The sequence below is a fragment of the Neophocaena asiaeorientalis genome, unplaced genomic scaffold (assembly GCF_003031525.2).
Source record: "Neophocaena asiaeorientalis asiaeorientalis breed wild unplaced genomic scaffold, Neophocaena_asiaeorientalis_V1.1 scaffold302, whole genome shotgun sequence".
Taxonomy (NCBI): Eukaryota; Metazoa; Chordata; class Mammalia; order Artiodactyla; family Phocoenidae; genus Neophocaena; species Neophocaena asiaeorientalis.
The window spans coordinates 372403-394083 of NW_020174038.1; the positions used below are offsets into that span (position 1 = coordinate 372403).

Consider the following 21681-nt stretch of genomic DNA (forward strand, 5'->3'; position numbering starts at 1 on the left):
TCCAGGACAGCCGACTAGAGGACCGACCAAGGGAACTGGCATTTGTGGGACCTGACCTGCCATGTGCCGGGCACCGTGCTGGGTGTGTCACAGCAGTTGTCATGATTCATTTCTCAAAACAACCCTCAGAGGTAATTATGATTCCCATTTTAGGGGTAAGGAAACCGAGTCTCAGAAAGATCGCTATGATGCTCAAAGACACAGGGTTAGGGACAGGTGCCGGTTTCAAACCCATGTCCATGGCTACACCTCAAGCCTACCCCAGAGCTCCTAACCCCGATCCAGGGCTCTGCCCGCAAAACCTCATCGCTCCCATAGACGACTGTCTCCCAGTCCACTTCTCAGGGTCTCCAGTCCTGGGGTGAGGCAAACTGAGAGAAGTTCCACTGTGATTAACCCCTCAAAAGTTTACCATCAGGACTTCCCTGGTGGCGCAGTGGTTGAGAATCCACCTGCCAACACAGGGGACATGGGTTCGATCCCTGGTCTGGGAAGATCCCACATGCTGCGGAGCAACTAAGCCCGTGTACCGCAACTACTGAGCTTATGCTCTAGAGCCTGTGCTCTAGAGCCCACAAGCCACAACTACTGAGCCTGTGTGCTGCAACTCCTGAGCCCGTGTGCCTAGAGCCCGTGCTCCACAACAGGAGAAGCCACCGCAATGAGAAGCCCGGCACTGCAACGAAGAGTAGCCCCCGCTCGCTGCAACTAGAGAAAGCCCGTGCACAGCAGCAAAGACCCAAAGCAGGCAAAAATAGATAAATAAATTAAATTAAAAAAGAAAAGTTTGCCATCAGAAAGTCTAGAAAAGCAAAAACTATCATACACCATCTATTTCTAAGTGCATCTTACAACTGCTCTCTGCAAATGCCAAGAGTGACAAAATGTTCATTGCCTCCCCTGGTGCAACAAAACGTGCGGAATAGGTGTGGGCAGTTTGGAGGAAAATCCTGGAGACAAGAGTGAGGCATTTTCTCAAGAAAGGCTGACCACCAACGTGCTGGATGGCACTGAGGAAAACACAGACACGGACAGCTCTGAGTTAGACACCGTCTGTGAAGGAGTTGAGGAACTTCTTAACCAATTTATTTTACTAACATTTTGCTTTTGTTTGTTTGCAGAAGTGACATATGGTAAAAAGCAATCTTTGTCCAAATGAAACTACAAGAGCACTTTACGTACCAAATGAAGCTTACAAATAAGAAGGAGGCATTGGGACGTAGTTTAATTCTTAGCTGTTGTAACAGTTTCCATAACCAAGTACCACAAACTGGGTGGCTTTAATACAACAGAAATTTACTCTCTCACAGTTCTGGCCAGCAGTTCTGACTTCAGATCAACGAGCTGGCAGGGCTGTGCTCCGGAGGTCTCTGGCTGGGGCCCTTCCCTTGCCTCTCCTGGCTTCTGGTAGTCCCGGTGCTCCTGGGCTTCTAGTAGCAAAGTCTGCCCTGTGCCTCCTCCCTCCAGAGGTGGCTTCACTCTGTGTCTGTGTGGCTATGGGGGTGGCAGTGTGTATGGGTGGGGGGGTGAGTGTGTCTTTCTGTGGCATTTTCCTCCTGTGTCTATCCATCCTCTTCTTATGAGGACACCAGCCGCACTGCATTAGGACCCACTGGGCCCCAGGCTGCCCTCACCTTAACTAATCACATCTGCACTGACCCTGTTCCCAAATCAGGTCACCTTCAGAGGTACTGGCGGTTAAGACTTCAACGTATTTTGTTTTCCATATTTTTTTAAATTGAAGTATGGTTGATTTACAGTGCTGTGCCAATCTCTGCTGTACAGCAAATTGACTCAGTTTTACACATATAGACATTCTTTTTTAAATATTCCTTTCCATTATGCTTTATCCCAGGAGATTGGTTATAGTTCCCTGTGCTACACGTAGGACCTTGTTGTTTATTCATTCTTTTTTTTTTGCAATTAAAAAATTTTTTTTCTTTTTTTAAATTGATTTGTTTTTTGGCTGCTTTGGGTCTTCATTGCTGTGCGCGGGCTTTCTCTAGTTGTGGCGAGCGGGTGCTACTGTTCGTTGCGGTGCGTGGGCTCTAGGAGCGCAGGCTTCAGCAGTTGTGGCACATGAGCTTAGTTGCTCCGTGGCATGTGGGATCCTCCCGGACCAGGGCTTGAGCCTGTGTCCCCTGCATTGGCAGGTAGATTCTTAATCACTGCACCACCGGGGAAGTCCCTGTTTATCAATTCTAAATGTAATAGTTTGCATCTACTAATCCCAAATTCCCAGGCCCTCCCTCTCCCACCCCCTCTCCCCCTTGTCAACCACAAGTCTGATCTCTATGTCTATGAGTCTGTTTCCGTTCAGTAGATAGGTTCATTTGTGTCATATTTTAGATTCCACATATAAGTGATATCATATGGTATTTGTCTTTCTCTGTCTGACTCACCTCACTTAGTATGATAATCTCTAGTTGCAACCATGTTGCTGCAAATGGCATTATTTTGTTCTTTTTTATGGCTGAGTAGTATTCCATTGTATACCACATGTTTATCCATTCATCTGTTGATGGACATCTAGGTTGTTTCCATGTCTTGGCTATTGTGAATAGTGCTGCTATGAACATAGGGGTACTTGTATGTCTTTGAAATACAGTTTTGTCCGGGTATATGCCCAGGAGAGGAATTGCTGGATCATATGGTGATTCTATTTTTAGTTTTCTGAGTAACCTGCATACTGTGTTCCATAGTGGCTGCACCAACTTACATTCCCACCAACAGTATAGGAGGGTTCCCTTTTCTCCACACCCTCTCCAGCATTTGTTATTTGTAGACTTTTTAATGATGGCCATTCTGACTGCTGTGAATTGATACCACATTGTAGTTCTGATTTGCATTTCTCTAATAATTAGTGATGTAGAGCATCTTTTCATATGCCTACTGCCCATCTGTACGTCTTCTTTAGGTTTTCTGCCCATTTTTTTTTTTTTTTTTTTTGCGGTACGTGAGCCTCTCACTGTTGTCACCTCTCCTGTTGAGGAGCACAGGCTCTGGACGCGCAGGCTCAGTGGCCATGGCTCACGGGCCCAGCCGCTCCGCGACATGTGGGATCTTCCCGGACCTGGGCACGAACCCGTGTCCCCTGCATCGGCAGGCGGACTCTCAACCACTGCGCCACCAGGGAAGTCCGTGCCCATTTTTTAATTGGTTTTTTTGTTGTTGAGTTGTAGGAGCTGTTTATGTATTTTGGAGATTAGCCCTTGTTGTTCGTATCATTTGCAAATGTTTTCTCCCAGTCCATAGGTTGTCTTTTCGTTTTGTCTCATTTTGTTTTTTACGGTTTCCTTTGCTGTGCAAAAGCTTGTAAGTTTGATTAGCTCTCATTTGTTTATTTTTGTTTTCATTTTTATTGCCTTGGGAGAATGACCTAAGAAAAAATTGGTATGACTTGTGTTAGAGAATGTTTTGCCTATGTTCTCTTCTAGGAGTTTTATTGTGTCTTGTCTTATATTTAGGTCTTTAAGCCATTTTGAGTTTATTTTTGTGCATGGTGTGAGGGCATGTTCTATCTTCATTGAATTTACGTGCAGCTAGGACTTCAATATATCTTTTAGGGGGACTAAGTCAACGCATAATAGTGGTAAACAAAATAATTCTGAGTAATACAGAAAAGAATAGTGTGATACAAGCGACAGCATCACAGATTTCATAAACCAGTATTCTCAGCAACATATCAGTTCTGTGTTTTGTGGTTTTTCTTCTCATGCTCACTTCAAGCCAAGACGTTCTGCACGCCCTTTGGAGGCAGCACCCTGGATTGCCCCGCCTTCTCCTGGCCCCTCCCTGGCCCTGCACAGTCGGTGCTAATTAGCAGCTGTTTAATTATCAGCCCAGTAGGGAAGTGATCCCAGCCCTGATCCTTAGAGAGTTTTATGAAGTTATGCTGTCCCAGATACAGGAAGGTTGACTGTGTTCCGTGCCTTAGGGAGAGACTGCGTGCTTTAGTGGAAAGTTTATGGCATTTACAACTGATCAACCTGGGTGACTGTTGTGTTTTCAGTTTTTGGACAATGGTCTCTGAACCTTCGTTTCCTCAACTGTAACCATACCCACCCACAGTTCTGTTGAGAAGGCTAAATGTAGGGAAAGTACCTTGTTAACGTAAGTTATAAAATAGTATGCCAACATGCAGGGGTGGTGTCTTCCTCACCCTAGTATCATCTGTATCTAGCACACTGTAGATGCACAAAAACGTTTGTTGACTGAAAAATTCTTAATTAATTAAGGAGAGACACCAGGAGAGCAAAGGCAGTGGGTGTTGTTCGGGTAAAATCTGTGTTTGCACATGTGTCAAATTCAAGTTTAAAATTTGAACCGGAATTGTAGAATATCCCTCTGTTCATTTTTAATAAAATAATGCCCAGTAACACACACACCTGCTTTCTTATATTTTTTATTTGTGTAAATGTTTAGGTCAGGGCTTCCCTGGTGGCGCAGTGGTTGAGAGTCCACCTGCCGATGCAGGGGACACGGGTTCGTGCCCTGGTCCGGGAAGATCCCACATGCTGCGGAGCAGCTGGGCCCGTGAGCCATGGCCGCTGAACTTGCGCGTCCAGAGCCTGTGCTCCTCAACGGGAGAGGTCACAACAGGGAGAGGCCGGCGTATCGCAAAAAAAAAAAAAAAAATTTTAGGTCAATGGGCCAACTTGGGGGAGAATTCTACTGAAGCTAGCTGTATGGTTTTTACTTTTTTTTGTTTTTTTTGAGAAGGCAAGAAGCTATGGTTAAGTTGTATGCATGTCATTGGTACTATATCTAAGTGGTAGTGAAAGGAATTGTCTGTGAAAGGTCACAATTCAGAGGAGAGAGAAAAGAGAATGAAAGTGGCCTTTTGGTTATAATGTGAGGGAGGATTATAAATGCTTGGAAATACTTCTTTGACATTAAGAGCTTTATCACACATAGAACTGTAACACTGAAATCCTCCCCAGAGGTCTTTAAAACTAGTTCATAACCTCATCCCTCAGCTCATGGCAATCTCACTTATAATAGAAAAAAACCCAGATGACCAGTAAGAGGAAACTCGTTGCGTGAGTTATGGTACATTCCTCTATGGAATATTTAGGTAGTCACTAAAAATTAAAAGATGAGAGGGACTTCCCTGGCAGTCCAGTGGTTAAGTCTCCTCACTTCCACTGCAAGAGGTGTGGGTTCTACCCCTGTTCAGGGAACTAAGATCCCACATGCTGCACGGCCAAAAAAAATAAAATAAAAGATGAGAGCTATGTAGCAACATATTAAAATTTCTATGATTAGATACTTAATGAAGAAAGGATACACAATTTTATCTATAGTATGATTACTATTATGTAAAAATTAGGTTAAAATGCAAGTTAAGGTTGGACAAGAACCCAAAAAAATGAAAACAACTGATGGCAGTACATAGCATTATTGTGGGGGGAGAACACTCTTCTCCAGTTTTTTGGGTGTAACAAGTAAAAATATGTGTCTTAAAGGTGTTCATCTCTCTTGGAATTGTAACTGTGATCTTCATTGAGGTCAGGATTCAGAAAGCCCTCTGCAGTGTCTTAGGATTCCTGATTTTTAATAACATGAGGTGCAAAATAGCAGACCCTAGAGTCACGCTTTGGTGCTTCTGAGTTGCACGGAGGGTGCTGTCCAGGGAACACAACATCCCAAAGCATCACTGGTTTCCATTAAACCTAATTTATGGAATTAAAAATTAATTTTATGGAAATGAATTTAAACAGCCTTTCGTTAGAATGCACTTGGTCTAATTGGGTTTGGAGTGGTATTGTAATAGCCATTCCTCCACTGTTATTGGAAAAGATGGAATCTGAGATAAGTCTTCCTGTCCTTACGCTGCTGGGAACAACTTGTGGAGGAGTTTTCTAACATGAGTCCAGTATAATGGGGACCCTTCTGGGGAAGTCAGGCAAGGCTCCCATCCGTGAGCAGAGCAGGTAAAGACTTGGTTGTGGGACTGAAATGGGAAGTTGCGAATTCAGGATGGACGGCCAGCTCCGGCTCCTTCTTTCCCAAGGTGCTTGAATACTTGCTTCCACAGTAACAGGAAGTTTTGAGGGGGCATGCTGTGGTTCTTTACAGGTTGAGAATGTAGGGGATGGGGAATCTCCTCCCTGCCACTCTTGAGTTCTTATGGCTGGACTAATAATACACAGACATGAGACGGATGAACGGGAGAAAAAGAAACACAATTTAATTCATGCACACGAAGGTCTCACAGAAGCTTTTATACTTTTTAGACAAAGAAACAATAAATTTGGGAAAAACTGACAGGACGAAGAAATTCAGGTTTTGGGTGCCCAGTTAGTGAAGAATCTAAATAGAATTGGGGCTTGAGGTAGTGAATGAAAGAAGTAAGAAGGTTTGTCTATACAGGCTCCTTGGCTTTGAATTCCCCATCTCTGGTGATAGGGTGTTCTTCTACCTCCAGTTGCAGGGAGTGCACCTTTCATATGAGAGATCTACTTCCTGCTTCTAGGGAGGCAGGAAGGAGGGTCAGAGTGTCCCTCTTGCATTGGCCGTTTCTTAAGTAACTTTAATAAATAATCAATATGCCATCGAGGCACAATTTGGGGTGGCCCCCCCCGGGCTCCAACAAGAGCTACATTTACTTCAACATTTTAAATGTTGTACATTAATGAATGCACACACACAGAAATGCATAGATAAGCATATATATATATATATATAACATATATACATGTGCGTATATATGGTGGCAGCTGTGAGACTACACCCTGTAGACCTGTGACCTCAGGGACCCTAGCTGCCATCCTCTGAAAGCCAGCACTGTGTTGACCACAGGCCACACTTTCCACGGCTGCTCCAGCCAAGGATGGAAGATGCAAGCGTGCTGACACAGTTCTACCCTGAGAGGCTCAGGGTTCCTCCAGCAGCTGCCTCTGACCCCCAGCAGGCTTGCCAAGCCTGCCTCAGACGATGGGGCAGTGGATGGGCAGTGGAGGACACTTTGACTCTGCCTGTTCACTCTCTTCTTTACGGGGTCAAATTTGCATCACTTTCTTGTGTTTTCTCTCCTAACAAAATCCTTACACATTTAATCTCCTCTTGGCATCTGCTTCTCAGAAGATACATGGGTATACACACTCACATACATATATGGATAGGTATATTTGAATCATAATTTATCTCCATTTGATGGACATTAGTTGTGCCCAGATTTGTGACGTTATAAAAATAACCATCCATCCCATTTTTTCCAATTATTTTGCTATTTCTTTCAGGGGGCAGGGGTTAACTCTGCCACAATGAATGTCTCCTGTTGGAATCCCCCTCAAGGAACTCACAGAGCAAATGCCATACCCACTACTTCTCTAGAAGTAGAATTTCTCGTAAACTTAGAGTTTTTCTGCAAATGAGCCCCGGGCCTTCCCACATCTGCATGTGGAGCAGGGAAGTAGAGAGGAACTACTCTCCCACAGCCTCCCCCGCCTTCCAGGGCAGCAAGGAAGGAGAGGGTTATTGGCCACATCTGTGGTCCCTTTGTTCCCGACTTGGAGTCTTCTATTTTCCCTCATCCCATGTCAGAGTTTGTGGGTGCAAGCAACAGAAATTGATTCTGGGTCCTGTGAACGAAAGTGAATCTGTTGGAAAGGGATGTGGAGCTCACAGTCTGTAGGAGGCTGATGGATTGGTCTTGGGGGAGCTCCAGGCTGGGCTGTGGGAACGATGGCCAGGATCTTTTATGGGGAGAGCCTGGTGAGTGAGCCTCTGAGATAAATAGCCTCCAAGGGTCCCTTCTGCCTTCACATCACTTTCCCAAGATTCATACCCTAGAAGAGAGATACCCATTGAGGCACCTCTGAGGCAGAGAGAGGCTTCAGATTCTTTACAGGAGGCTGGTGCCTTGAATTTCACTCCCACCAACACAGAACCCAGTGGGCTTGAGGTAATCTCCCAGATGCACTGGGGAGTCCTGGAAGAAGCAGAAATGAATGTTCAGAAGCAAAATATAACTTTAAAAAATTAAAAGCACCCAGCACACACCCTGTTATCCATTTGCATAGTCCTTGAGTGTGTAGATGCTCAGCCACAGCTATAGGATAATGAACTAGTTATTGCCCGAGTGAAAGAAAGGTTCCCGTTTGGGACAAAGCCCAGCTGTTGCCAGGAGCCTCCTAATTCAGCTCCTAAGTTTCCTGTCCATCCAAGGGCTTGGGGTTCTGTCTGACTGTCCCAAAATGAAGTGTCCTCATTGCAAGGACAGCATCAATTTATCTTCAAAGGTCCCTCACTTACCTTCTAGAACTTTGCTGTGGACTTGCTGGCTTGTCAGGCAGGTTTTTCTTGTTTTGTTTTTGGCCGATTCCCAAAATGGATGCTGGGAAGCCCTCCAGAAAAATAGTCTGTGCCAGTTCCACTGTTTCCCTTTATGAATCCACATTCCTTTCCTTAATAGAAGTGCTTCACTGTTTTAGTTCACGAATGCCCCTACCGCCTTATCTCCCTTGAGAATACTTTTCTCCATCTCCTTCTTATTTTAAGGACACTCACTTTGAGCCATCCCCAAGGCCTCTTTGTTGAGCACAAGCAGAAGTAAATGATCTTGGAAAATAATCATAAAGTAAGAATGTGCATGAAATGAACTTGGCTTCTGCTGAGGAAAAAAAAACCCAACACATTCTATACAAATAGAATTTGAATTTGTAGAAATGAAGTCCAGAAGAGGGGTGTTCAGGTAACATGCCAGTATTGTCATTCCAGGTAAAGAGGGCCTTGCAACAGGAAGGGTTCAACCGAAAAAAGCGAGGGTATAGAGACATCAACGAGATCTACATCAACATGAACGACCCTCTTTTTACGAAGCAGTGGTATCTGGTAAGCATCTCGGTATCATTCCTAATGTTTCTCAGCTTGGAACTTCAGATAGAAGATGGGTTTCTATTTCCTCGTGATTCTGTGGGATGTCAGCTAACACCCCACTCGGTACTAGCTGATAGGTATTGATAGCACCCGACTCGGTGCTAGCGATGGAAACCCCACCTGCCCGGTGAAGTGAATATTTTCTCACACACCAGCAGTCCTTCTTGACCTATTTAGGTGAGTTGGTTATGTTTAAAAGGGGCTCAGTGTCTCCAAACCAACCCAAACAGCAGGGCATATTGAAGGAAAAGGAGTGGCTAATTTATAAATGTTTATAATTTATAAACCGTCCATTGTAGGAATGCATCACAACTTCCCTCTTGGGGCTTCAGAGCTTGACTATGCTTTACGCTTTGGGGCATGGAATTCTACAAATCCAATCTGCATAACTGAATGAGCTTATGTGTATTAGGATCAGGCTACGTTTCTTGCAATAACAAACAATCCCCAAATCACAGTGGATTAACAGAATCAAAGCTTGTTTCTCACTCATGCTTCACAGCCAATGCTTTGTAATCCCCAGGGACCCAAGCTCCATCTCAGCTGCATCCCAACCCCTGCTTTCATGGGCATCTCAACGAGGGGAAGGGGCAAATCACACTCTGGCTCTTAAAGCTCCTGCCTGGATGTGACAAACGGTTCATGAGCTCACATTTCAATGCCCCAAACCAGTCACGTGGTTCTAGCTTCCAAGGGGTTGGAGAGGTGTCATCTTCACATGTGCCTAGAAGGGGAAGAGCAGTCATTTTTGTAAAGAGAACTAATGACATTCACACAATGTTTCAGCAACACGGTAACAGCCAGCTCATTACTATGGGCTTCTACCAGTACAAGCTCTGACTTCGCTATTTTTTTACGATTTATCTTTGAGAAAATCTACACAGGACAAAAAAGCATAAAAAGAGGGTAGTGAGCATATTTGTATGGAATGTTCCTTTTTCTTCCTTTCTTTCTTTTTTGATTTTTTAGGGGGAAGGCATTTTTCTTTTTTGCGTTAGAACATGCACCAACGTTGAGCCAACTCTCTTTAATTCAGTTCACCAAATATTTTTAAGCAAGACTTGGTGTGGTGGTACTGAAATTACAAAGATGAACAGAACGTGCTCCCTCTTGTAAAGAATATTGTTATTTAGTGAGGAAATCACATTCAAATAAGAATAATCTGAGACAACATGCACTAAATTCTGCAAGTGAGGGATAAATAAAGAGCTACAAGAGCAAGCATTTAATTCTAGATTGCGGAGGGTCTCTTGCAATGTTGGCTCTAAGGAGTTTAAAGATAATGATCTAGTCGTAAGAGATAGGAAGATTGAAACTGTGTTTGCATATTTCCGTAAAACAGAAAACATTGGTTTTGTGTATATCAAAAAAAAATGGAGGGAGAAGACTAGAAGAGGTGGATGGGAAAACACCCCAAAGCCCTGTTTCATGGAAGATGTTGCCCTTTATCTGGCCCTGGAATACCGGGTGTCTGAGGAGTGTGGCAAGTAAACATTCACACAGGTGCTTTACCACCTACACCAAACTAATAAGATTCTCTGCTTTGGAATTCCTGAACCAGATCAATACCGGGCAAGCTGATGGTACTCCTGGCCTCGACTTGAATGTGGCAGAAGCCTGGGAGCTGGGATACACAGGGAAAGGCGTTACCATTGGAATTATGGACGATGGTGAGTATTTCAAAGGCTGTACATCACCTGGAAGCAAGTGTGTCTTTGCACACCTTTGGAACACAAAAGATTCATTGTTTTGGAGATGCAAATTAGAGGCAGAATGGCCAGATGCTGGGCATGGTTGTCTATACTGTGTCGACATCCTCACATTTCTCCACATCAGTGGTCCTCAAGCTCGAGGATGCCCTTCACAAATATTTATCGAATTAATAAGTTTAAGAATATTTAAATGAACTAATGAAAGTTGACCAGCATTGAACTGTAATTTCTTATTGGGCCACTGCTTATATCTTACTTTAAAATGGCTTCTGGGCTTCCCTGGTGGTACAGTGGTTGAGAGTCCGCCTGCCGATGCAGGGGACACGGGTTCGTGCCCCGGTGCGGGAAGATCCCACATGGCACGGAGTGGCTGGGCCCGTGAGCCATGGCCGCTGAGCCTGCGCGTCCGGAGCCTGTGCTCCGCAACGGGAGAGGCCACAACAGTGAGAGGCCCGCGTATCGCAAAAAAACAAACAAACAAAAAAAGCGGCTTCTGTTTATATTTACCATCTATTTCTCTAGATCTACACTGTCCAGCGTGGTAGCCACTAGCAGTATGTGGCTATTTACGTTTAAGTTTAAATTAGTTAAAGCTAAATACAGTTAAAAATTCAATTCCTCGATCACATTCGTTTCACTTCAAGGTCTCAATAACCACATGGGGCTAGTGACAATTCAATTGAACTTCATTTCTATCATCCCAGAAATTTCCATTAGGCAGTGTGGCTCTAGATCCCCGCAACAGCTTTTTAGTAACGGGATTGGGGTTTGGGGAATTTTGACTTTATTGCTACTTTCAGAATGAGTCGTTGTAAAGCAAACTGATGACATTTTTAAATACATGCCCCCTGCAATATGTTATTCTATCCCACATGCCTGCCCAAGCAAAGATTTAGCAGAGCTTTCTTTTTTATAGTTTGTGATATGAAAACCAATGGGTTTGATGAATCGCCGTGTTTCTAACTACACATGCCCTTGGCTCTGCCAAGATTCTGGAGCATCTCTGCCCTGCCGTCGTCCCGTCGCGGGTGTATTCTTGCCTGTCGTGAGCTGTCTGGGTCCTCCGTAAAAGCTCCACTGTGCACTACTGCTCTAATTACATATAAAGTCTATACAGAGATGAAACAATGGAGCCTTTCTCTTCTCAAGATCCTCAAAGAACACTATGTTCTCTAAAGCAAGCCTTTGAAGCAGGATTGATGGGAAAACAAGGAGAGTCAGCGCGCTTAAAATCAGAACTGTCTTTGTGTGGGCTCATTAAATATTAACATAAAAAAATGCGCAGTGTTTTCTGAGGTGTGAGATGTTTTGAAATGGATGTAAAAGCTTTCTCCAGTGGCCAGGGCTCTCACAAGAAGAAAGGCGCTCTCACGAGTGTGTTTGTGTGTGTGTGTGTGTTTGCGCGCGTGTGCCAATGTGGAGAGCTTACCTGTTTCTCCTTCCTAATGCTTTGGCTTAGAAAACACCGTGGATGAGCCCAGCTCACCCAGGAGAAAGATGCACGTAGGTTTGGGGGAAACCTGCCTGGGATACTTTGTAATCACCATTTCATCACACAGATGTGGCGAGACCAGAGAAGCACCCTTAAAAGTGGCCACAGAGAGGCACGGTGCTCTCACAGAACCCCCAACAGCCCCCGAGATGCCCGTTTCAGGATTCTTTAACTCCAGACCCCTTGACTGACCTTTCTTCGTCCCTTCTGAAGAGAGCTAAGGAGAGGGCGTCACCTGCCTCTGGTCCACATTTCCTGGCCTGAGAAGCCGAGCCCGTTACAAAGTCTCAGCAGAATTTCCTATTTGATGTTATTTCTCCTGCTGAGTTAGTGGCCTTTGAGATTCAAAAACAAGTGCACCCCCTGCCCCTCAATTGTACTCCTAACTTCCCCATTGTTTTGGTCGTCCACTGCTGCAGAACAAGCCACCCCAAAACTGAGTGGCTTAAAACAAACACCCTGTTGCTAACTCTCGCAATTCTGTGGGTTGACCAGGCTCAGAGGGACTGTTTGGCTTTGGGGTCTCTCATACAGTTGGGCTAAGAAGGAAGCTGGGGCCAATGTCAACTGGAGTCTCAACTGGGTGCTAAAATGGCTCGGCCTCCCTCCAGCTCCTCGTGGCCTCCCCAGCAAGGTGGCTGGATTTCTTACGGACAGCCCAGGGCTCCCAAGAACAGGCATCCAAAGACAAGAAGCAGGAGCTGCCAGTCCTCTCGAAGGCTGAACCTGGGAGGGGCAAGCATTGCTTTGCCCCTTGCCACTGGATGAACAGTCTGAGAGCCAGATTCCAGGGGAGGAGAAATATCATAGATCCTGCCTCCTGGTGTGGAGAGAGACAAAGGATTTTGAAACCGGCACATGTCTGTTCAGTAGGATAACTGAAGAAAAGAAGACGACTAAGCCATTCTCCAAACCCAGCATTGAACAGCAAGATGAGCGCATCTGGGGCAAAAGCGGCCACAGCAAGGGCAAGTCCAGACGCATAGCCTCGCACCATGTGGTGGGGCACTTCTGCCTAAACACCCACAGACGCGAAGCAGAGATGATGAGCTGGGAGCATCAGGGCTGCATCTTCTCTCTCAGCTGCCTACACACGTGGATGGTGTGGAACCATTCCCCAGATAGTCTCTCAACAAGACATCACCCCAAAACAAGGTCAAAGACACACACGGATGCTGACCCTGAGACCTAAGAGCAAAATTAATGTCATATTTTATAAGCCTGCCTTGTGTGGGAAATAGTTGGTGATCTGTGTGTGGAAGGTTCGATTTGTGGACAAGCACAGTTTTAATACTCATTCACCCGTCTCTGGTTGCCCAGCTCAAAAACTCAGCCATCATCCCCTCTGCTAGATCCAATGACTTGATAGTTGCTCACTGCTTTCATGTAGGTGCTTCATTAGGTGCAACTCAATGTGACTGCCATACCCTACATACCTCTGGGAAAGAACTTCCATGGCTACCTGTTGCCAAAAGGGCAGAAAGAATTTCTGAAGGGTCTGCTCTGACATTCTGGGCTTGTTGATGTCAGCAAGGACCCTGCTTAATGATGACGATTCATCCCTTTTGTTGTGATGGAATTGTTTGGTGTTGGGAACTTAACCTGGAAAGTAGGATGTGGCCGTAATGAGACTCGGCGACAGACAGGAGTCACCCAGCCCCAGGACGGGCGCTGGCTATTGAGGTCAAAGATGGTCAGTGAAGGCGTGAGTCAAGGCCTTTAGCTGATGGAGTGAAGGAAGTAAGATTGAAGGCCAGTGAGGCAGGGTCAGAGAGAGATTTCAAGCTGAAATAAAAACAAAAACTAGCGTTTCGTGAGTACTATGTGCTAGGCTCCACTTAACATTTGGAAACAGTCATAATTATTCTCTAAGGTTTGTGTTATTATTATCCACCTTTTGCAGATGAAGAAATTAAGGTTTAGGGAGAGAAGAAATTGCCCAAACTAATCTTCACCACCATCTTCAGTGCTTGAAACCCACCCTGTGGCTCTGCCTCCCTGGTGAGACTTTGTGATGGGGCCTCATCCTTATAAGCAGAGGTACAAGTTTCAGGGCCAGACAGTCACCCACAGCCTTCCAGGAGATTTAGAACTCTGTCATATGTTGAAAAGCGGTGTTGTCTCTCCTACCTTGGGCCCCAGAAGGTCCAGCAGGGTGTCTGTCCCCGTTATTATTGCTGTGTAACAAGTGACTCCAATATTTAGCCGCTTAAAGTAACTATTTTTCTTGCTCATAAGATTTGTGGCACAGGAATTCAAAAAGTCTGGACAGTTCTCACTTGGGATCTCTCATGCAGCTGAGGTCAGGTGTTGTCTGGGTGGGGGTCATCGGAAGACTAGAGTCCAGAGATGTTATACATCTCAGCTGAACTATTAGCATTGTAACTAAGAATATGTACGTGGAGCTCACTAATTCCCTGAGGTCTCCAGAGGTGCCAGCGATTCCTGAGAATATGGACTGTTGTAGATTAGACTTTCAAACTAATGACAGATACTAATGGTTTATGAACAAAAATATAACCAAGTATTTGTCATTTGTGTGCATTATGATTGGCTGGTGATGAGTCAGTGCCCCCTGTAGACTGTGAGGCTTAGATGGTTGTACAGCTCAGGTTCTGTATCTAAATTGTGTTTTTCCAGGACCTACGTAACACCTGGCTTTCATTGCTGAAAATAAACCAGTGAATGAAAATAAGAGTGAATACATTAATAATACAAGAACCGAAACATAAACAAACTCATTAAGAAGATGTATTCAGTGACTTCCACCTTCAAAGATAATCAAATATACAAAAATATTGAAATACTATTTAATTGCCAGGTTATTATTTTCATGCTTAGCTCATTATTATTTTTTCTGAGTCATGTCTATCATCCTTAATCTATCAGTAATATTTTCTTCCTCAGGCCAAAGTCTGTATCTGTTCTAACTTCACATTCAGTCTTCCCCTTAACCTAATTAAAGATCCTTTATTTTAATTAGGCTAAATTTATCTTATTTTCATTCTGATTTCCTTCTGGTTTCAAATTACCTCTTTGCTTGAATATTTTCCCATCACAGAGAAGAGACTACTGCCTCTTAGAAAATTCCTTTCCTAAATAACTTGCACTATCAGAATTTAAGGCCATGTTTTTAAAAACTGACTCCCTGTTAAGAAAAAAAAGTATTCTCTGTATCTTTTAAACTCATCCGTATGTTATAAAATGTTTTGCCTAATAATGAGTTCAAAAAATGTAACCAATTTCCACAAACGTATAGGAAAATTTAATTTCAACACAGCACTCTAAAACCAAGTAGATTTTTCAAATATTTCTGCTCATCTGCACCATCCACAGAACCCTAAAAATGTGGTAGATTGAGGTACTAATGAGGATGCAAGAAATGTAATTTATTAAGTGTTTACTGCAAGCTAAACACTTTCAATGAACTGGCTCCAACCTCGAAAACTGCTTTGCGAGGTAGACAATATTCCCATTTCAAGGATGAGGAAGCTGAGGCTCAGAGAAGCTATATGGCCAAAGCCACACAAATATTACAGTGTCTGAGCCTGGACAGAACTGATCTGTTGGTCTCGTAGCCTGTGCTTATCCCCAACTCCACCCCACAGCCTACACTGACCATCTCTGGATCAGGAGGGGAGAGGAGGATGGTGGGGGGAGGGCCTGGCTATAGTCTCACAAGCAGCGTGAGGACAGCAATTGCTTCTGATGTCAAAACATGAAAACATCAGCAGCACAGTGACTCCCAGTCCAGAAATTACTTGTGTAACCAGGAAAAACAAAGGAAAACTTCCTTTTAGAAATATACATTTGGGGCTTCCCTGGTGGCGCGGTGGTTGGGAGCCTACCTGCCGATGCAGGGGACACGGGTTCGTGCCCTGGTCCGGGAGGATCCCGCATGCCGGGGAGCGGCTGGGCCCGTGAGCCATGGCCGCTGAGCCTGCGCTCCGCAACGGGAGAGGCCACAACAGTGAGAGGCCCGCGTACCGCAAAAAAAAAAAAAGAAATATACATTTGGATACAAGTTCTTTTTCACAGGACAAAGCTATACTGTGGCCTGGCCTTGGTGTGCATGTACTGAAGGTGACCACTAATGATAGGGACTTAATGACGCTTCTGGCTTTCAAATATTGCAACCCAATAGATTGGGTTACTAATGCCACTGGAATAATAGGACCACCCTGTTCTCACCCCTACCAGGTTGAGAAGAAAGCAAGCACAGAGAGGCCAAGCACCCTGCCTGAAGTCGCACAGCCAGTTGGCAGCGTGGTTGCGATTAAAACTCGAGTCTTTGACTCCAAAATCTACACTCATAACCATGATGTTAGGTAGTACAGGAAGCCAGCCGATTTCTGAGAGGGCTAGATTCTCTGATGTCACTGCTGCAATGATTATATGGCTCTGCAGACCTGGATGAGAGCTTTGCAATTTGCCCTTTGAAGTTTCACAGTGCTTTCTGAGATCCACGTGTTAATGGAACCCAGCAGTGCTCATGGACCAAAATTCTACCATTGCAACAACTCTGGGGCAGCAAGACGGGCCACATCCAGGAGAAAGTGCAGGACTCCTGCTGGGAGGCTCCCTGGAAAGCCTTCTGCAGAGACAAGAACCAGCTCCCACCCAGGACACCTCGTGGGAAATCACTTGCCCTTTGCCTAATGGCTTTTCTCGCCGAGCCGTGTTCCTCTGGTTTCCGTGCCAGGCAACGCTCTCCTAATCCATTGCTGTCCGGGCTCTGTTAAGTAATAATCACTTTTCCTCCCCAGAACCGGTTTCATTTCAGAAGAAATGCCAGTTGATGCTTTAGAAATGTCAGGATTTCCACAAATCTCTCTTAGATCAGTTCTCTGTTGAGCGATCCGTCTTAGGGTCACTAAGCTGGCATTTATGTCAGAAGTGTTATCCTGGGGCCTCAAGCTCTAACTGGCTTCCCTCCTCTGACACACGTGGTGGCCGCTGGCTCTCCACGTGGGTGGGGCAGCACCCTCCCCCGGGGATGGAAACTCGAAGCCGGCGCCCAGCGCTCACCCCCACACACACACATCTCCTGGCGCCAGCACCTAAGGAGCGCGCCTTCTCGAGCAGCTTTCCTGAGGATACGTGGCAGGTATTAACCTATTGTTCCTGTGCTCTTGTCTTTTCGCAGGGATCGACTATCTCCACCCGGACCTGGCCTCAAACTATGTAAGTGCAAGCTGCCCTGTGTGGGGAAACGCGTGTGTCCTAAGTGTTCTGGTGCCCCTCATAGTGGGAACTCGCACAGACGCACACACATGCCTGCACGCACATAGGCCGTGCACGCTGGCACACGGGCACACCTGCACGTGCATGCACCCCAGACTGCCCGTCTTATAAGAGCCACAACTCAGGCCAAAGACAGACGAGGCATGGGGCCTGGCGGCAGGCAGGGGTGAGTGACTTCACCAGAAGAAAAGAAGGAAACTTGAGATCTGAAAGAACAAAGTGCTGAGAACAAAGGTACAGGGAGAGGGAAGAGAGAGCCTTGGCAAGGTTTAAAATCACCTCCAGCTGAGGCTGTTGAATGGTGGGTGGGAATGAGCCCTTTGGGTTCTTGCTGGACAAAACCGATGGCAAAAGCCAAAAAGAGCAGGAACTCACATTGCACCCGTAGCTGTGTGAAGTCAAGCATGCCACCTTCTTCTTATTTCGGTGCTGATGCGTACTCCACACTGACTTTCCCCACGACTCTGAGGAGAGCATTTAGTATCCCTTGACACATAACAAACATTAACAGGGAATCACAGTAAATGCTGTTGGGCTGGAACCCCATGCTCTGACTTTTGACCCAGCAAATCACCTGCTGATTTCCCGATAAAATCTCCGAACCTTTTAAACATAAGCGATGGCTTTATTTTAACCCCAGGGAGTATACTATTCAAGCATTGGGGTAGTCACTTAAAATTACCCAAACTATTATTAAGTTATGTTTCTCCTGTAACTTCCAGGGCTAAGTATTTTATAAAATGTTATTTATTTGCTGAAAAGACTCATATTTAGGAGAACATGAATTTAAATAGAGGAAAGATGGTTAACAAGCAGAAGTGTTTGGGGATCAAAATTCCGGGTCATTCTTCCTGGAAGGTGTGAGTGTCCACATTGCAAAAAGAGAAGGGAGATTTTCCATGTGTGTAGTGGACTGGGAATTGGGAAGCAAAGCACCAAGGTGCTGGGTTTCTATTTCCTGCACGGGTCTTACAAACCTGGGAGAGTATACACTGGGCATAGTCCAACCAATGTGCCTCCAGAGAGAAATGACAGAAGACAATCCAAAGCTCTACTTCCCGAGATGAGAATCCACTCTGGTAGATAAGGCAGTGAAGAACCATCTAGGAGTTGCAGATTCTGCCTCAACGACCATCTGCAGAGTCTAGGGACAGCATTCTCTCCTCCTCTCTGACCCCCTGCCCCACTGCTGGCACACGGGGCTGCCTGCCTGGAGGTTCCTTTGCTTCCTTAGAGGCACTGCCCCACACAGGGCCTTGTCTGTCCCCTCCAAAGCCCTGCCTTTCCCAGCCTCCCCAGTAACTGCAGGACCTTGGAGAGTTCTCCAATGGGGAGGTTGAGAGATGCACGTGCCTCATTTTCTCCAAGGTTCTGATACCCAGGGGCCCTTCCTCATGCAGAAACGGCAGGAGCAACAGCCTGGAGGGGGCAGGTTCGACCTCAGGGCTGCCCTGCACGCGAGGCATTTCCAGTCTCCTTCCCAGCTGAGCTGCGGCTGCACAGGGTTCCCACCATCCCCCAGACCAGCGCCTCTTGGGGAAGCCAAATAAGGGTCTGCTCACTTATGCAAACCAGCGTTGCTCCTCTTACAGCTTCTAAGACTTCAAGGTGGGGTAGCTGCCAGTCAGGCTGGAAGCTGCCAGTCAGGTGGGCAGCGCACGGCCTCCCTCCTTCGAAGGCCACTTACATGGACACTGACCTGGGCGTCCCTGGCCAGCCCAGGGGTTTCCGTGACAGCTGCCCCCGACACCAGTCACCGGATTAAAGAGATAGTAATTCAAGTGGGAGAAAAATCCTCTGGGGCTCTGATGAACTGCAGGTACGATGCCAGTCGACAGTGGGATTCATCTGCCAGAAACTCTAATCTGAAATTGGAAAGGGAAAGATACCCATTGAGAGGTGCCAGCTCCACCCAATTCTGCAATAGCAGAACATACCTGAAAACCCTATGGGTTCTTTGAGTGTGGTTTTCTGCTTTCCCTTTTTTCCCCTTTGTTTTTTCCAAGAAACTTCTTTTCTAATTAAAAAATACCCAAGGGGGGGGGATATGTGTATATGTGTGGCTGATTCACTTTGCTGTACAGCAGAAACTAACACAACATTGTAAAACAACTATACTCCAATAAAAACAGAATAAAATAAGTCACTGCTGACCAAAGTAAAAAAATAATTGTCCTCTATAGAAAATGTATAAAAACATAAAACAGATTCAAAACTAGCTATATCACCATTCTTAATACTTTAACATATTTTCGACTTCAGTTCTATGTATATATTTTTAATAAAATTGGGCTCTTGTTGCATATATAGTACCCCCCTTCCATGTGTTATGTCATGAACATTTTTATATTATTAAATAATCTTCAAAACATGATTATAAGGGCTATATAGTATTGCCTCATGTGATAATTTACTTAAACTTTCCAATCCCCAATTCTTGGACAACTAGGTCGCTTCTAATGGGAGTCTCACTCTTAGAGGGAGTGTGACAGACAGTGACAAGGGTGGTAGAGGTCTCCAAACCACAACATGATAGATGAGACATTCAACTTGTTCAGTAATTTCTCCCATGAAAATTCCCACCAACGGGTGACAATTGCAGGAGGAGGATTTTAGTTCAGTTAAAGGAAGAACTATCTAATGATTAAGGAATAAATAAAAAGAATTAGCTCTCCCAGGAAGTAATGGGTTCTCCTTATCGGAAAATGTTTATGAGGAGAGTTGATGACCTTTTGGCGGGGATGTTGAGGAGATGACTTAAACTAGATGACATCTAAGAATTGACCAGAAAATGTGAGCTCTGGACAAAACTGCACAATTTGACAACTTCCATCCAAAGGAAGGTCTGAGTCTTCAGCAATTATCAAAACCCTTGGAAGTTTACAAACCAATTGTATCTAATTACACATGACTTTGAAAATGTCCTATGTCTTTTGTATAGGTGAGAAAACTGAACACCGAAATAGCTCATCCCTAATTCCTCAGCAGGGAACCTGAACCAGCTAGTTTTCACTAGTCACAGCTCTCCCTCATTCTGTGAAGAGCTGAGAGTGACAACTTTGAAGCTACTAACCAGATTTATCTTCTTTATTTTTAATTAAAATTTTTACACTATAATTAACGGAGTGAGCATGGCAAGTGGAGTAGACCTGTCCAGGAGGGCAATGAAATCAGTGGATGGTGATAAACTCGAAAATTGTTTGAGCAAAGGATTAACAGGCAGCTTCACACCTTGTTAGGTGACTTACTGGCTTGGATGTGAGAGCTAGCCCCGTGCCCTTCCAGTGGAATGCACTTTGGGGAGGTCTGTGTTTGGGTTCCCGCAGCAGCAGACCCGAGACAAGGGTTTCAGGGCAACTAGTTTATTTGGGAGGAAGGTCAGAGGAAGGGAGAGCGAGATGGGGAAGGGAAGGCAGCCAGTAAGGGGTGCATTTCAAACAAGTCACTATGGTGAGTGGCTGGAATCCCACTGGGGCATCTGTGAGATGACGCAGAAGATGTGCACCAGAGTTATCCCACTGGATGGGATACCCGGGAAGCTGGGGTATTTATATAGCAACTCCTATCAGTCACTGGTTGAGGGTTGGTCACAGGGGATGTTAACATCCCAGCTGCTCCTACTTCCCCACTGTCTTGGGAAACGCCCTCGGCAAACAGAAGTGGGTACAGGCAGCTGGAGCCCACCAAGGACGCAGAGATGACAGAAAGAGGCATAAGGCTGGATCCAGGCAACGTCTGCCAGAGGGAGGATGCCTTGGAAATATATTAAAAGATTAAAATAAACAGAAATGTGCTCAGTGAGAAGTAAAAACCGTATCAGAGGTTCTTAGACAAATGTGACAAAAACTTCTTCATAATCAAGCCAGGTGAAATGTTTCCCAAAACAGAATTATTTTCAAAGCTTGTTTATTCTGTATATTAAAAGAAAAGACTCAAGGTAGGCTGGTCGTCCAGTGTTCTTTCTATTTAAACTGAGAATTTTAATCCTCTGAAAGCTGTAAATCAATGTATAAATGTAAGTCATTAGTGTTCATTTAATTCAACAAACCTAGCCTGTATCTGTTGAGTTAGGAGCAAAGGATAATAATGGCCACTTTTATTGTTACCCTGTTGTTCTATGATTGAATTTAATCGAGGAACCCAGTCTCGCTGGTAAATATTCACTATTCCAAATAAACACATTCACCTCCCTTCATCTCAATGGTAATAACATGAAATGAGTCTTGGCCGAGACCCTATTTTAGACCAACTTGAAACTGGGATTCCTTTACCCCGTCCTCTCTGGATATTTGCTCCAGCTCAGTCAGGTGGCTGTGCGTTGGGCCTGCCATGGCCGAGCCCCAGAGGAAG

The 21681-nt window shown here is 45.1% G+C and overlaps 1 protein-coding gene across 2 annotated transcripts in view; it reads left to right on the forward strand.

The window, feature by feature from the left end:
• PCSK2 (proprotein convertase subtilisin/kexin type 2) overlaps positions 1-21681 on the forward strand; it is a 210987-nt gene that overhangs the window by 107341 nt on the left and 81965 nt on the right. For both annotated transcript variants that reach the window (XM_024753718.1, XM_024753719.1), the window contains 3 exons: positions 8725-8838; positions 10445-10553; positions 17234-17271. In XM_024753718.1, coding sequence (XP_024609486.1) covers positions 8725-8838; positions 10445-10553; positions 17234-17271 — 261 coding nt within the window. The remainder of the gene's footprint in view (positions 1-8724; positions 8839-10444; positions 10554-17233; positions 17272-21681) is intronic.